The sequence below is a fragment of the Macaca mulatta genome, chromosome 6 (genome assembly GCF_049350105.2).
Source record: "Macaca mulatta isolate MMU2019108-1 chromosome 6, T2T-MMU8v2.0, whole genome shotgun sequence".
Classification (NCBI taxonomy): Eukaryota; Metazoa; Chordata; class Mammalia; order Primates; family Cercopithecidae; genus Macaca; species Macaca mulatta.
Window position 1 is genome coordinate 44,348,838 of NC_133411.1, and position 15,925 is coordinate 44,364,762.

At 43.8% G+C, this 15,925-nt stretch overlaps 1 protein-coding gene across 30 annotated transcripts in view; it reads left to right on the forward strand.

The window, feature by feature from the left end:
- Window positions 1-15,925, forward strand: part of ZNF131 (zinc finger protein 131) — a 54,163-nt gene that overhangs the window by 28,373 nt on the left and 9,865 nt on the right. For 11 of the 30 annotated variants that reach the window (XM_015139991.3, XM_028849428.2, XM_078004709.1 and 8 more), the window contains 2 exons: window positions 10,844-11,201; window positions 11,304-11,526. In XM_015139991.3, coding sequence (XP_014995477.2) covers window positions 10,844-11,201; window positions 11,304-11,526 — 581 coding nt within the window. Of the gene's footprint in view, window positions 1-10,843; window positions 11,527-15,925 lie in introns of all 30 variants that reach the window. The other 19 variants (XM_078004705.1, XM_015139988.3, XM_028849427.2 and 16 more) reach the window with 2 other exon arrangements.

Consider the following 15,925-nt stretch of genomic DNA (forward strand, 5'->3'; position numbering starts at 1 on the left):
ACATTGCGGGGGTCTGAGATTTTATCCTATTTGCAAGGTAGTAACTTTTTAACCAACAGTTTATCATGGTTGCCGGCAAGAGACATGAGACTCTTGAGTCAGAGAGAAAAGGACTTGATTACTTAGAGCAAAGAAAGCAGCATGAGTTCCATGTTTGTATCAGTTTTTCTTGTTCCCTGTCCCCCTCGTCCCACAGGGGTGACACAGTGGCCTAGGCGTGTACTGTGCTCACAGTTGTTTGCATCACAATTGAGGAATTCTGAGCTTTAGGAAACCCAAATCTTTTATAATGAGCTGCAAGCAAACCTGCCTAACCTTTCCTGTAGAAGAAACATTATTATACTGGACAATAAATAAACCTACTCTCCACTCTGGAAGAGGATGGGCTCTGTTTTCCAAAGTCCTTTGCTATACAGACAACTTTGAAAAGATAGTCCAAAATAAAAGGCTCTCAGTGTCTTAGTTTATAAGACATGTAGAAACATGAGGATCCATGGAGAGTTGTCTTGTTCCATATCCTTGTTTCTGTATTATCCTGGCTGGTACTGAATTTTCCCCATAAGTACATCACTTTCTTTAGCCACTCTGAGTAATCTGATCATATGGACCAGGACCTGGCTGGGTACGGTGGCTCACGCCTGTAATCCTAGCACTTTGGGAGGCTGAGACGGGTGGATTATCTGAGGTCAGGAGTTCGAGACCAGCCTGGCTAACGTGCTGGAACCCCATTTCTACTAAAAATACAAAAAAATTATCTGGGCGTGGTGATGCATGCCTGTAATCCCAGCTACTCAGGAGGCTGAGGCAGGAGAATTGCTGAGGCTGCAGTGAACTGAGATTGCGCCATTGCACTCTGGCTTGGGCAACAAGAGCAAAACTCTGTCCCAAAAACAAACAAACAACACAGGGACCAGGACCTAATCCATTCAGTTTTTCTCATACTGGATTTATTTAAGGATTTATTGAAGTCAACAGAACTTTAAGCAGCAGGATTTGGCCACCCTGCCCTGTTGACCTTAAGCATGCACCCACCCCACTAAGGTTCATCCTGGACTCAATCAACTGAACAAATCTCTAGAAAAACAGGTGACTTTCTTTTTCAGTTTCTGTATTGAATTTTCCACTTAGCCCTGGGCATTAATCTAAGTATAGCAAGATGTTTTACAGTTACAATTACAGACTCCGCATTGTCCCATCGGGAGGATGTCTACTAGGGCAAGTTTATCATTCATGACAAACCTGGCCCCCCAGTGGCTTGAAGCTGACATAAATGCCTTCCAGAGCCCAAGCAGTAACAGTGTACACATCAGCTTAAGTCATGCACAATGTCGTACCACTTTTTTAATTGGATTACTCCTACTGTTAGGGAAAACTTCCCACAGGATGTGCATAAATAAGTCAGTTATTACTCTAGGAAGCATCCCTTTGAGAATTTCTAACCAAGAGTATCCTTAAATGAGACTTCCACAGTCACCCAAGGGCTGCTTGGTCTTCCTTAAACACTTGATGGTCTCCTATAACCACCTCTTAGGTGTAAGTCATTGTTTTGTTTTGTTTTTTTGAGATGGAGTCTCGCTCTGTCGCCCAGGCTGGTGTGCAGTGACACATCTCAGTTTGCTGCAACCACTGCTTCCCGGGCTCAAACAGTACTCCTGCCTCAGCCTCCCTAGCAGCTGGGATTACAGGCACCTGCCACTACGCCCTGCTAATTTTTGTATTTTTAGCAGAGTTGGGGTTTCCCCATGTTGGTCAGATGGGTCTCGAACTCCCGACCTCAGGTGACACACCTGCCTCGGAGTCCCAAAGTGCTGGGATTACGTGCGTGAGCCACCGCGCCTTGCAAGGCATTGTATTTTTTTGAGGCAAGGAAATTAGTACCTGGCTTCCACACAAGCACAGTCCCAGGGGCACATAGGAACCCTGAAAGGAAAGTACTGTTTGCAATTGTACATGCTTCCAAAGTAGGACCTGCATCAGTGTAGAGGCACAGATTGACATGGCCTCCAATGTAGTCTCCTTTCCCAGTTCAATTAGAATGATTGAGTCTAGTTCTGGTTTTTGGAGAGACTGTGAGGACAGGACAGTCCTATTTATTTATTTTTATTTATTTATTTATTTATTTTTGAGATGGAGTCCCGCTCTGTCGCCCAATCTAGAGTGCAGTGACGCGATCTTGGTTCACTGCCTCCGCCTCCCAGGTTCAAGCGATTCTCCTGCCTCAGCCTCCCCAGTAGCTGGGACTACAGGCACGTGCCACCAGGCTGAGCTAACTTTTGTATTTTTAGTAGAGACGGGGTTTCACCACGTTGACCAGGCTGGTCTCGAACTCCTGACCTCAAGTGATCTGCCGGCTTTGGCATCCCAAGGTGCTGGGATTACAGATACGAGCCACCACGCCCAGGCGAGTCTGTCCTATTTATCACAAGCTCCTGAATGCCAGCTGAGTTAAGTAGTAGCTGTCCACCTCATGGATTGATCTCAGCTATGAGAATGGTAGTGGAGCATGGTGTTTTGCCTCTGACACACAGGAGTCATCCCCAGCTGTTTTTAGAAGACATGTTGGTAAAGTTAAGGGAAACAACTTGGCAGAGAATGGCAAACACAGCAGTCAGTTTAAAAATGCTTGTAGCCGTTGGAGAGACTTGCAACTGAGCATTTTTCTTAATTTGAAAGGTTCTAGGGGCAGTTCTGAAAGACAAAGTAGGTTTGTTTTGTTTTTGGAGACAGGGTCTCACTGTGTCACCCAGGCTGGAGTGCAGTGGTGCAGTCACAGCTCACTGCAGCTATAACTTCTCAGGCTCAAATGATCCTCACACCTCAGCCTCCCAGCAGAGCTGCGACTGTAGACATGTGCCACCATGCCCAGCTAATCTTTTATAGTTTTTTGTAGAGATGCGGTCTTACTATGTTCTCCAGGCTGTTCTTAAACTCCTGGACTCAAACGATCCTCCCGCCTCAGCCTCCCAAAGTGCTGGTATTATAGGTGTGAGCCACCACGCCCAGCTTGACAAAGATTATTGTCCCTCCTGCCCCATATCTTCTGGAGTTGTAAGATGTTTCTCTCCCTAGATGTCAAGATTGTCATTCCTCCTTCACCTCTTTTCCAGTCATCCCCTCCTCTTATCCAGACCTTTCATCTGGTATGGTCATATACAAGAAGGGCAAGGACATTTAAAACTTAGAGACCCATTATGTTTCCCACTTTGGCTCACATGGGCTGTTATAAGTGAGTGTACTTGGCAAGCAGTGAATTCAATCCAAGTGGTCAGTATTCCTATAAAATGATGTCACTCCATTAAGAGAATCCAGATGGCCAAACTAGAATGAAGTTCGAATTTCCTAAGCCTGGTTTTGACCAGACTGTCACCTTTAAAAGGTACCAGGCTGTTCCAGGATTATTGTTGGGGAAAAGAAAATGTTCAAGAATGTTCACGACGGGCCAGGCGCAGTGGTTCATGCCTGTAATCCCAGCACTTTGGGAAGCTGAGGCGGGTGGATCACCTAAGGTTAGGAGTTCGAGACCAGCCTGACCAACACGGTGAAATCCCGTCTTTACTAAAAAAAAAAATACAGGATTTGCTGGGTGTCGTGGCACATGCCTGTAATCTCAGCTACTTAGGAGGCTGAGGCAGGAGAATCCCTTGAACCTGGGAGGCGGAGGTTGCAGTAAGCCAAGATCGTGCCATTGCATTCTAGCCTGGGCAACAAAAGCAAAACTCCATCTCAAAAAAAAAAAAAGGATGTTCAGGGCACAGAATCCTGCTTTTTCAGATTAGGTTTATATTACTTCCCTCGCCTTCTGTCTTCATCATTATCCAGGAAGTAGCCAAGAAGACATCCCTTTCTAGGGACAACTAAATTCAATGATCAAACTGCTTTACTCAGATTTTTGGACAAAGAGGATGTGAGGGAAGTAGAGTCAGAAATCATTTTGAGTCAGTGTTTGAGAATGCTGTTGCCATACTCAACAAGATACTCAGTATCTATGGATGGTAGCATGAAAGGTCCATCATTACCTTGACTATTAACCAATTATTGATTAGCTTTTGTGGTCATTTTTGTGTATATGATAAAGCTGAACCATTATCAGACTGCAGATGGTCTAGAAAGGTGAACATAAGGCATAGATTAGTTTCAAGAGCCATAGTGGTGTGGCCAGAACCAGCTGATGAGACTGGAACAGCAACAGTTTAACCTAAAGAAGTGTCAGCATGTCACCATGGCGGGGTGGGGTGGCTCACGCCTGTAATCCCAGCATTTTGGGAGGCTGAGGTGGGCAGATTGCCTGAGGTCAGGAGTTTGAGACCAGTCTGACCAACATAGTGAAATCCTGTCTGTACTAAAAATGCAAAAAAATTAGCCAGGTATAGTGGCGTGTATCTGTGATCTCAGCTACTTGGGAGGCTGAGGCATAATTGCTTGAACCAGGGAGGTGGAGGTTGCAGTGAGCTGAGATCGCGCCATGGCGCCCCAGCCTGGGCGACAGAGCTAGACTCCGTTTCAAAAAAAAAAAAAAAGTGTCAGAAATGTCAGCAGTGGTGAAGCACCACTGACAGCCCTGCATTGGGGTCACAGCTCCAATATAGTCAGTCTGCAAGGAACAGTCAGAGACAGTGCTCTGTATTATGTGATCCTTCACTATGAGACAAGCAGGCCAAGCTGTAACAGGTGTCACAAGTCTGACGTAACAGTGGCAAACTTCTGCATAAGAAACATAGGGTCCTCTAATTTGTGCCCAGTCTCTGATGGTGGTGGATGTGTTACCGTATCCAGAATAATGTTGGCTCTAGACTTCGTTAGTGGCAATCTGGGCAGTGCAGGCTTGGTTAGCAGCTTGATTCCAGTTGGTCTCATTAGAGAATAGTCGCTTATGCACATCTAAATGAGTGACCCAGATAGTTCCGGCAACAGCTGCTATTTTTTCTACAGTTTTGGCCCCAGAGGCGTGGATGTCTTTAATCTGCCAAGTCTTCCAAGTAGCAGACTAAACAGCTAGACCATTGGCAACAACGTAAGTGCCAGTAAAAATATAGCAAGGTTAATTTGGGGGAATGTTGACCAGAGTCATGAGGACAGCCTTGAGTTCTGCCCACTGAGCAGAGTGACCATGTCTGCTTTGGGTTTTCATTGTTGGTGCAGAGGCTGAGCACTTGCAGCAGCCCAGTGAATACCATCAAATTTCAGCTTAGCCAAGCCATCAGTGAATTAAGGGCTCCATTAATCTGGTGACTTTGCTTTGGGCAACAGTTGGGCAGCTGCTACTTTTTCATGATGGCCAAGGGGTCCACTGCTTTCTTAAGTATACCATTTCTATTTGACAAGTGAAACTTGGTGGACATTTCTCATACCTTGTTAGTCATGAAGTCTGAGTTGACTCACCCCCAGATGGGAATATCAGGCTGGAGAACCTCAAGACCTGCATGGGTGGTTAGGGATCAGTTTCAACAAGAGCCCAAAAGCAAACTAATTTTTTTTCCTCAGATTTGGTGTACCTTGGGAGCTGTGTCAGGGTTCAGCAAGTCCAAAACCCAAGGAATAACCTTTGGGTAGAGTCTGCCTCCTTTTGCCAGAAGCTCTAATCTACAAAAGCATCGGGTTCAGACTAGTAGCGCAAAGGGTTCACTAGCGTTGTGATGCCCTAAAGGTAGAGAGAATGCACTGCAGTTTGATGGTTAACTTCCAAAGCAGCCTGTTGGTTGGAGCCCCACTTAGAGGTTGCTGATTTGCTTGCAGGTTAGCTGATAGAAAGGAGAAAGTGGAATGCCTAAGTAAGGCATATACTGCCCAGCACCCAGAGAGTCCAATAGGATGCTGGGCTTTATTTTTGTTGGGAGGAGGGTAGGAGAAGAAACAGTTTTTCTTTGTTGGATGGAGTGTTATGAATCTATCTTTATAAACTTTACCTGATGAGTAGGCCTCTGAAATTTGCTGGGGTTTATCAGCAACCCCTGCTGATGGAGGTATGATAACATTGCAGTTCAGGGCCTTTGAGACTGAGACTTCTGACTTACCAATCAATAGGATATCAATATAACATAAACTAGACATCAGAGAATAGAGACACTGCACTAAATCCTGATCTCACCACTAGTGGCAAATGTCAGGGAGGTTTGCGCCACTGTTCTCTTAGCTTTTCTTCCCAGTTGGGGTGATACCCTCTGGTGCTTACGGGATGAAGAAGTATAAAGGCACTTCCTGCTGTACATTCACATGTTGAAGCAACAGCAGTATACATAGAATCAGCCGTACCACAAGGTCAAGATAGCTTCCCTTTCCTGCTGTGAACCATGCCCAAACCCCATCAGTTAAAAAATGCAAGTCCATCCTTTCCCCTTGGAAAAGTGGTTATGGTGAGTTTGGCACCTTAATCTGAAATAGTCATGGAAGTTTGAGTCCTTCCATTCCTGAGTTTTCCCCAGTATACTTGGCTGAGTATGTTGCTTTCAATCCCCTTTGAGAATAGGGAGAATTTGGCTCCACTCCTAATTATCTTTCTCCTAAAAGCACTAAGTCAGAGGAGAGGGTAGAGGAGGACGAGATGTGGAGGGAGAAAGGGGACTCTGTGCCAATAAGTAAGGCACATTTACTTTTGGTTTCAAGTAGCACAGAAGCTGCATGTGGCTTGACTAAACAAACCTCCAGTGTTTTAAGCCCACCCAGTGACCTCAGTCAGTGTAATGTCATCCCTACTGACACTCATCTATTTCAGCTTCGGTGATTCCTGAAGAGTACACTCTTCAGTCACTGGCTGGGTGCAGTGGCTTACGCCCGTAATCCTAGAACTTTGAGAGGCCAAGGTGGGAGGATCACTTCAGCTCAGGAGTTTGAGACCAGCCTGAGCAACATAGTGAGACCTCGTCTCTCCACCCCCACCAAAAAAAAATTACACCTTAATTCTGGACATCGCTGCCCTGTTGTTATTCTTTTGCCTGGTTTTAACATAAAGGTTAGGGAGCTTTTCAGCAGCACTGACCGTAAGAATTCATATTACTTTGGATCCTTTTCTCATTCGCCAGTGGGATCTTCATCAGCATTGTAAACCCAATTGGACTGGAAGGCTCTATCTATTCAATATCTTATCTGTGGTTTCCCATAGGAGTTTATCTTAAATACATCTCTCAAAGAGGGTCCTTACAGAAGCCAAGACTTGACTGCAAAAAAAATCTTGGAGACCTTTTACTGTCCTCTCCAAATAAATCAAAGGTGGGCATGATAAACTGCAGGAAGAACTGAGCCCAAAGCTGGCCCAGGTTTTAACATTCTTCCTTGATAAGTATTATGTTCTCCCCTCATCTCCCATATGAACCGGCCAGAGCCGTGACTCACCTGGCTTCTGCCTATAGCAATCACAAATTTCCTTTCTTTTACATTCATTGTAGGTGCATATTATTGTAACTTGTCTGAAAAGAGGCAGAACCTTCTGTCCCACCCACCCATTCCCAATGAATCTTAGTATGGTTGTTAATCATGGGGCAGACATGGTACCAGATTGATAAAAGAGTCTCTCTTTCTCCCACAGAAGAGTTTGCAATAACCAGGGCACCATTTCAGCAGCTATTCTTGAACTTGCTGCCTAGTACTCTTCCTGCAACCACCTTCCAAGTTTTGCTTCATTTATAGGTACTTTTGTTTCCTAAAGCTACTACTGTAACAAAGTACCATAAACTGGGTGGCTTTAAACAACAGAAACGTGTTGTTTCTCAGTTCTGAAGGCTAAATGTCTGAAATCAAGGTGTTCATAGTGCCATGATGCCTCCCAGGACCCTAGGGGGAGCATCCTTTTTGCCTCTTCTAGCTTCTGGCTAAAAGGTGTTTCTTGGCTTATGGTAGCAGAACTCCAATCTCTGCCTTCATCTTCCCATTGCCATCTTCTCTGTCTTCATAATGGCTTTCTCCTGTGTCCAGGTTTCTTCTTCCTTGTAGAGACACTAGTTGTATTGAATTAAGGCTCATCTTAATAACCTCTTTTTTTTTTTTTGAGACTGAGTTTCACTCTTGTTGCCCAGGCTGGAGTGCAATGGTGCCATCTCGGCTCACCACAGCCTCCAAGTCCTGGGTTCAAGTGATTCTCCTGCCTCAGCCTCCCGAGGAACTGGGATTACAGGCATGCACCACCATGCCTGGCTAATTTTGTATTTTTAGTAGAGACAGGGTTTCTCTGTGTTGGTCAGGCTGGTCTCAAACTCCCGACCTCAGTTGATCCGCCTGCCTCGGCCTTCCAAAGTGCTGGGATTACAGGCGTGAGCCACCGCGCCAGACTTTTTTTTTGGAGACAGAGTTTCACTCTTGTTGCCCAGGCTGGAGTGCAATGGTGGGATCTTGGTTCACCACAACCTCCGCCTCCCGGGTTCAAGCAATTCTCCTGCCTCCGCCTCCCAAATAGGTGGGATTACAGGCATGTGCCACCACACCCGGCTAATTTTTGTATTTTTAGTAGAGATGAGGTTTCTCCATGTTGGTCAGGCCGGTCTCGAACTCCCGACCTCAGTTGATCCACCCGCCTCTTCCTCCCAAAGTGCTGGGATTACAGGAGTGAGCCACAGTGCCCGGCCAGATGTGCACACTTATTTCCAAATAAGGCCCATTCACAGATATTAGGGGCCAAGACTTCAACATACCTTTTGTGGAAACACAATTCAACCCACAATAATAGGCAATAAAGTAGAGGGCCATTTTTTGCTTTGTTGACTGTACAATGTAGTCAACATGTTTGCTGCTGGTTCTGGTGGATTTCCCTGAAATCTGATCAGTTGCTCTGTGATGCCTCATCCTTCCTTTTCCAGAAAGCCTTTTTTTCCCCCAATATCTTATTCTCAATGCCAAAAAACTGGCAAGAGCTATGAGGGATCTGAGATTTTACTCTACTTGCAAGCCTGCAAGTTTTCCTGCCACAGTGTCATGGATGTTGGAAGAAGATACAAGACTTCTGAGTCAGAAAGAAAGGATTTTATTACTCTCTACATAGCAAGCAGTATAAATTTCATTTTTATACCAGTTTTACCTTCTCAGGTCCCACAAGAGTGACATAGAGTGGCCCAGGTGAATGCGTATGATTGATTTCTGTAGTAACTGACGAATCTCCAGCTTAGGAATCCCAAATTTTTTATAGTGGGCTACAAACAATCATCCTAACCTTTTTCCCAGAGGTGAGGGGGGGCATTCTCTTTATTATATTGAACAATAAACCTGCCCTTTCTTCTACTATACTATACTGCAGACATTCTTGAAAAGTCCAAAACAAAAGTTTTCAGTTCACAAGATGTGAGGAACTGAAGAGACTCAAGGAGAATTGTCTCCCAACAGGTGTCGTCTTTTACTGTGTTTATTGAGTTGTGAGAATCCTTTCTTTACTCTAGATATAAGATCTTTAGGCTGGGCACGGTGACTCTTACCTGTAATCCCAGCACTTTGGGAGGCCGAGGTAGGCAGATCACGTGAGGTCAGGAGTTCAAGACCACCCTGGCCGACATGGTGACCCTGTCTGTACTGAAAAATACAAAAATTAGCCTGACATGGTGGCGGGAGCCTGTAATCCCAGCTACTCAGGAGGCTGAGGCAGGAGAACCACTTGAACCTGGGAGGCAGAGGTTGCAGTGAACTGAGATTGTGCTGCTGCACTCCAGCCTGGGCCACAAGCGATACTCCGTCTCAAAAAAAAAAAAAAAGATATTTGACAGGTAAATGTTTGCAACTATTTTCTTCTGGTCTGTGGCTTGCTTTTTTGTTAACTGTATTTCAGAGGGCAGTTTTTAATTTTGATGAAATCAATTTTATCAATTTTTGCTGTTTTGATTTCTGTCTTTTGTGTGCTGTTTATGAAATCTTTCAGCTGGGCACAGTAGCTCATGTCTGTAATCCTAGCACTCTGGAGGCCAAGGCAGGAGGATCACTTGAGCCCAGACTACCCTGGGTGACATAGTAAGACCTCAATTCTATGAAAAATAAAATTAGCTGAGTGTGATGGCATGCATCTGTAGTCGCAGCTGCTTGAGAGGCTGAGGTGGGAGGATCACTTGAGACCAAGAGGTTGAAGCCACAGTGAGCCAACATCACACCACTGCACTCCATCCTGGGTGAGAGAATGAGAAATCTTTCACTAACCAGTGTCACTAAGGTCTTTGTTTTCTTCTAGAAATTTAATAATTCTTAAATTTAGGTCTGTGACCCATTTTGAATCTTTTCATGGATGATATGAGGTAAAGGTTGAGGTTTGTTTTTCCCATGCACATACTTGTTCCAGCACCACTGTTAAATGATTACCTTGGAACTTTTTTTTTTTTTTTTTTTTTTGAGACAGAGTTTCGCTGTTGTCACCCAGGCTGGAGTGCAATGGTGCGATATTGGCTCACCGCAATCTCTGCCTCCCGGGTTCAAGCGATTCTCCTGCCTCAACCTGCTGAGTAGCTGGAATTACAGGCATGCCACCACACCTGGCTAATTTTGTATTTTTAGTAGAGATGGGGTTTCCCCATGTTGGTCAGGCTGGTCTCGAACTCCCGACCTTAGGTGATCCACCTGCCTTGGCCTCCCAAAGTGTTGCGATTATAGGTGTGAGCCACTGCACCTGGCTGGCACCTTTATTCCCCTCCCAAAAAAATCAGTTGACTAAGCGTGGGTCTATTTCCATGGACTTTATTCCATTAATCTTCATGTCTATGCTTTCACCAGTACTGTTGTCTTAATTACTATAGCTTTATAGTAAGTCTTAAAATCAGGTAGGATAAGCCCTGCAGTCTTGTTTTCTAACTGTTTATATAAATTTTATTGCCACTTTATCAGTTTCTTCAAAAAAGCCTGCTGGGATTTTCTTATATTTTTTAAACCCCTACATTATGTATTTCAGGAACAAAGAAAATTCAGCTCCATTAGAGGAAAATACCACAGGAAAAAATGAGGCCAAAAAAAGGAAGATTGCAGAAACTTCAAATGTTATCACTGAGTCATTGCCATCTGCAGAATCAGAACCTGTTGAAATTGAGGTAGAGATTGCCGAAGGCACCATTGAAGTGGAAGATGAAGGCATCGAAACATTAGAGGAAATGGCTTCTGCCAAGCAATCCGTAAAGTACATACAGAGCACAGGTTCCTCTGATGATTCTGCTCTAGCACTGTTGGCAGATATTACCAGCAAGTACCGTCAAGGTGACAGAAAAGGGCAGATAAAAGAAGATGGCTGTCCATCTGACCCCACGAGCAAACAGGTAGAAGGTATTGAAATTGTGGAACTTCAGCTGTCACATGTGAAGGACTTGTTCCATTGTGAGAAATGTAACCGTTCATTTAAATTGTTTTACCATTTTAAGGAACACATGAAATCACACTCCACTGAGAGTTTCAAGTGTGAAATATGCAATAAACGGTATCTTCGAGAGAGCGCATGGAAACAGCACCTAAATTGTTACCACCTTGAAGAAGGTGGAGTCAGTAAGAAGCAAAGAACTGGGAAAAAAATTCACGTATGTCAGTACTGTGAGAAACAGTTTGACCATTTTGGACATTTTAAAGAACATCTTCGAAAACATACAGGTAATTAGCAAATACTTTCTTAAGATTTTTTTTTCCCACATGCACTTCAAATTTAAATATATAAAATCTTTTTAAAAAAATAGTGCCTCAGAAGCCATCTAATGTATTATCTCTAATGTGTAGGCTAAGTACATATTGTGTATAGTATTATATGTTCAAATATTGATGCTTTAAATGCAAATCAGTATCAACTTTGGAAGTAATTGTTATTTTTATGCCTTGTCCAATTTTTGTATTTTTTAAAGAAATAGAGAAAATAGTTTGTGATTTATTTCCTAAAGATTATAAATAATTAAATCTTATAGTGAGACTTTACCATTTCTATTTTTACATTTCTTGTGTTGTGTTACTTAGAGTACATTTACAAGCAATCCCTGACGGCCGGGCGCCATGGCTCATGGCCTGTAATCCCAGCACTTTGGGAGGCTGAGGCAGGCGGATCACCTGAGGTCAGGAGTTTGAGACCAGCCTGGCCAACATGGTGAAACCTCATCTCCACTAAAAATACAAAAATTAGCCAAGCGTGGTGGCGGGCACCTGTAGTCCCAGCTACTCCGGAGGCTGAGGCAGGGGAATCGCTTGAACCTGGGAGGCAGAGCTTGCAGTGAGCCGAGATCGTGCAGCTGCACTCCAGCCTGGTCGACAGTGAGACTCCATCTACAAAAAAAAAAAAAAAAAAATGGCTGGGTGCGGTGGCTCACGCCTGTAATCCCAGCACTTTGGGAGGCTGAGGCAGGTGGATCACCTGAGCTCAGGAGTTCGAGACCAGCCTGGACAACATTGTGGAACCCCGTCTCTACTAAAAATACAAAAAATTAGCTGGGTGTGGTGGCAGGCGCCTGTAATCCCAGCTACTTGGGAGGGTGAGGCAGGAGAATTGCTGGAGCCTGGGAGGCGGAGGTTGCAGTGAGCCAAGATCACGGCATTGTACTCCAGCCAGGGCAACAAGAACAAAACTCAAGAAAAAAGAAAAAAAAAATACAATCCCTGACATGTTTATACTTCTTTTCCTTTTTTTTTTTTTTTTTTTTTTTGGAGATGGAGTCCCTCGGTGTCACCCAAGCTGGAGTGCAGTGGCACCAATCTCAGCTCACTGTAACCTCCGCCTCCTGGGTTTAAGTCATTCTTCTGTCTCAGCCTCCCGAGTAGCTGGGACTACAGGCTTGCACCACCACACCTGGCTAATTTTTGTATTTTTAGTAGAGATGAGGTTTCACCATGTTGGTCAGGCTGGTCTCAAACTCCAGACCTTGTGATCCACCCGTCTCGGCCTCCCAGTGCTGGGATTACAGGCATGAGCCACCACATCTGGCCCTTGTTTATACTTTTTAATGTACATTGAATTACCTGCTTTGGCACAGTAGGTAATATATGTCCATCTCTCTCCACCTTTTCAACAGCAAATATGTCAGGACTTGCGGACATCCAGGGAGCTAAGGAGAATAAGGTTTTTATACTTCTGAGAGCCATGCAAGCATGATGGAAATGTCCCAGGATACCTACCTCAGGGCCTCTCCCACATAGTTATTCATCCCCTATTCCAGTCATCTTCCTTTCAAGAGTCCCTGACCTTGCTCAGGTCTCTTGTTTGCTCCCACTCCCCAATCTTTACTAGGTCTCCTGCACCAGACACAGTAGCTACCACCAACGAATTGAATCTTAGATAGTCCCTAAATGTACTATTACAAGGGTATGGAGAGAACAATTAATACAGCATGCTAAGTGTCAGACTTCTGGACATTTGTTCCCAAGTCTTTGTTATATGTGGTGGTTAAGGCTGTTTAGACTGTTAATACAGTAAATACAACATAGATATCCTACAGTATTCAGAATCTTTCTCTTTGATGCTGGAGTTTGGAGAGCTTCTGGTAAAAGTTTTTAAAAATAGGTTTCTCACCGTCACTTGGTATACATCACTTGAAATTGAGGAACCACATAGATTCAGATGATGTTATCCCCCCACTGTCCAAACTCTTACTGTCAGTATTCGAGGACTGAATAAATACAGGAATAGCAAAGGGATCTTGTACTTAAGGCTCAGTATGGATTTAAAAGTCTTTAAGGTACTAGTTTGGATAACTAATAGGCGTTCATGAAATCTTTTGGGAAAATGCTTTCTGTTTTCAAACATATGTATATACAGTCTACTCTTGAACAACATGGGTTTGAACTGCTTGCATCCACTTATATGCAGATTTCATTCAGCTAAATATGGATCAAAAGAATAGTATTCCCAGGATGCAAAACCCATATATGTAGAAGACCAGCTTTTAGTATGTGTGGTTCCACAGGGCCGGCTGCAGGAATTGAATGTGCGTGGATTTTGCTATATGAACCAATCCCCCGCATATACCAAGGGACACCAACCTGTTTTATATAATATTTGGAAACTGCCTATAGTTATAATTTTTGGTCTTTAGAAAACAATAGTCTGTTGGTGAACATATTTGTGGTAATTGGGTTAATTATGCAAAACGATTGTTATACCAGCAGCACAATAAACAAACGTTGGTGGCCAGGCATGGTGGCTCATGCCTGTAATCCTAGCACTTTGGGAGGCTGAGGCAGGTAGATCAGCTGAGGTCAGGAATTCAAGATCAGCCTGGCCAACATGCAAAACCCTGTCTCTACTAAAAATACAAAATAGCCGGGTGTGGTGGCACATGCCTGTAATCCCAGCTACTTGGGAGGCTGAGGGAGGAGAATTCCTTGAACCCAGGAGGCAGAGGTTGTGGTGAGCCAAGATCGTGCCATTGCACCCCAGCCTGGGCAACAAGAGTGAAACTTCATCTCAAAGAAAAAACAAAACAAAACAAAAACGCTGGTAAGTAACTTGCAAACTTTGATAGCAGTTTCCCATACCCCAGCAGATAATCAGTAGCTTTTATAGCCTATGAATGTGAAAGTAGCCGCAGTTACCTCTTTTACCCAAAACATTACCTACTGACTTTTACCTCTTAGAAAATAGGACAACACAGACCACTTTGGACATCTTTAAATATGCCTCTCAGGTCTTAGATTTTTTATTTTGGATTGGACAGCAGAATATAGAGTTAAGTACATTATATTGTATGTCTTTCCCTTAGAAATGATGTGAGATAAGTAATTTAAGTAGTTATAAATTACTGAACCATATGCCCATTGGAGGAACAGTTGAGCACGTAAAGCAAACTGAACCCCCACTTCATTGTTTTTTAACTTCAACCAATTTCTATACCGGTAATTAGTTCCAAGATAGTTGTTCTCTTCTCTCCTCTCCTCTCTCCTCTCTCTCTCTCCTTTGAAACAGGGTCTTCCTCTGTTTCCCAGGCCGGAGTACAGTGGCGCCATCATAGCTCACTTGCAGTCTCAACCTCCTGGACTCAAGTGATCCTTCTGCCTCAGCTTCCTGAGTAGCTGAGACTACAGATGTGTGCCACCATGTCCAACTAATTTTTCTGTTTTTTTGTAGAGACGTGGTTTCATCACATTCCCTAGGCTTGGAACATAGGCATGAGCCACCATCTCAGCCCTGTTTTTGTTGTTGTTGTCTGTTTGTTTGTTTGTTTTTAGCTTTAACAACAGGAATTCATTTTCTCACAGTTCTAGAGGTTAGAAGTCCAAGATCAATCTGTTGGTTTCTTTTGAGACCTCTCTTTTTGGCTTGCAGATGGCTACCTTCTCTCTGTGTCCTTACACGGTTTTATCCTCTTCGTGCATACATCTCTGGTGTGGCCTTGTATTTCTTAATAAGACTGGAAAGTCAGAATTACTTCTTGATCTGTGGGCTGCAGAATAGCTGTTGTGTTTGCAGACTGAAAACAATATTAATGTCCTTGTACCTCTCCCTCTGAACTCTTGGGTGACCAGCTGCATTGTCAGTGAGCAGTAGTATTTTGTTTGTGATTGTTTGTTTGTTTTTGAGCAGTAGTATTTTGAAAGGAGTCTTCTGAGCAGTAGGTTTCAACAGTGTGCTTAAAATAGTCAATAAACCATGCTGTAAACAGATGTTCTGTCAACCAAACTTTGTTCTTCCATTTCTGTAGCCCAGGCAGAGTACATGTAATAAGATTCTTAGGGACCCTAGGAGATTTGGAGTGATAAATGACTGATTGGCTTTAACTGAAAGTCAACAGCTGCAATAGCTCCCAACAAGAAAGATATCCTGTCCTTTAAAGCTTTCAAGCCAGTCATTGACTTCTCCCCAACTATGAAAGTCCTAGATAGCATCTTGCAATAGAAGGCTGTTTTGTCTACATTGAATATCTGTTGTTTAGTGTAACCACCTTCGTCAGTGATCTTAACTAGGTATTCTGGATAACTTGCTACAGCTTCCGCATGAGCATGTGCTGCTTCGCATTGCACTTTTATGTTATAGAGATGGCTTCTTAAATTTCATTAACCTCTTCTAGCTTCTACC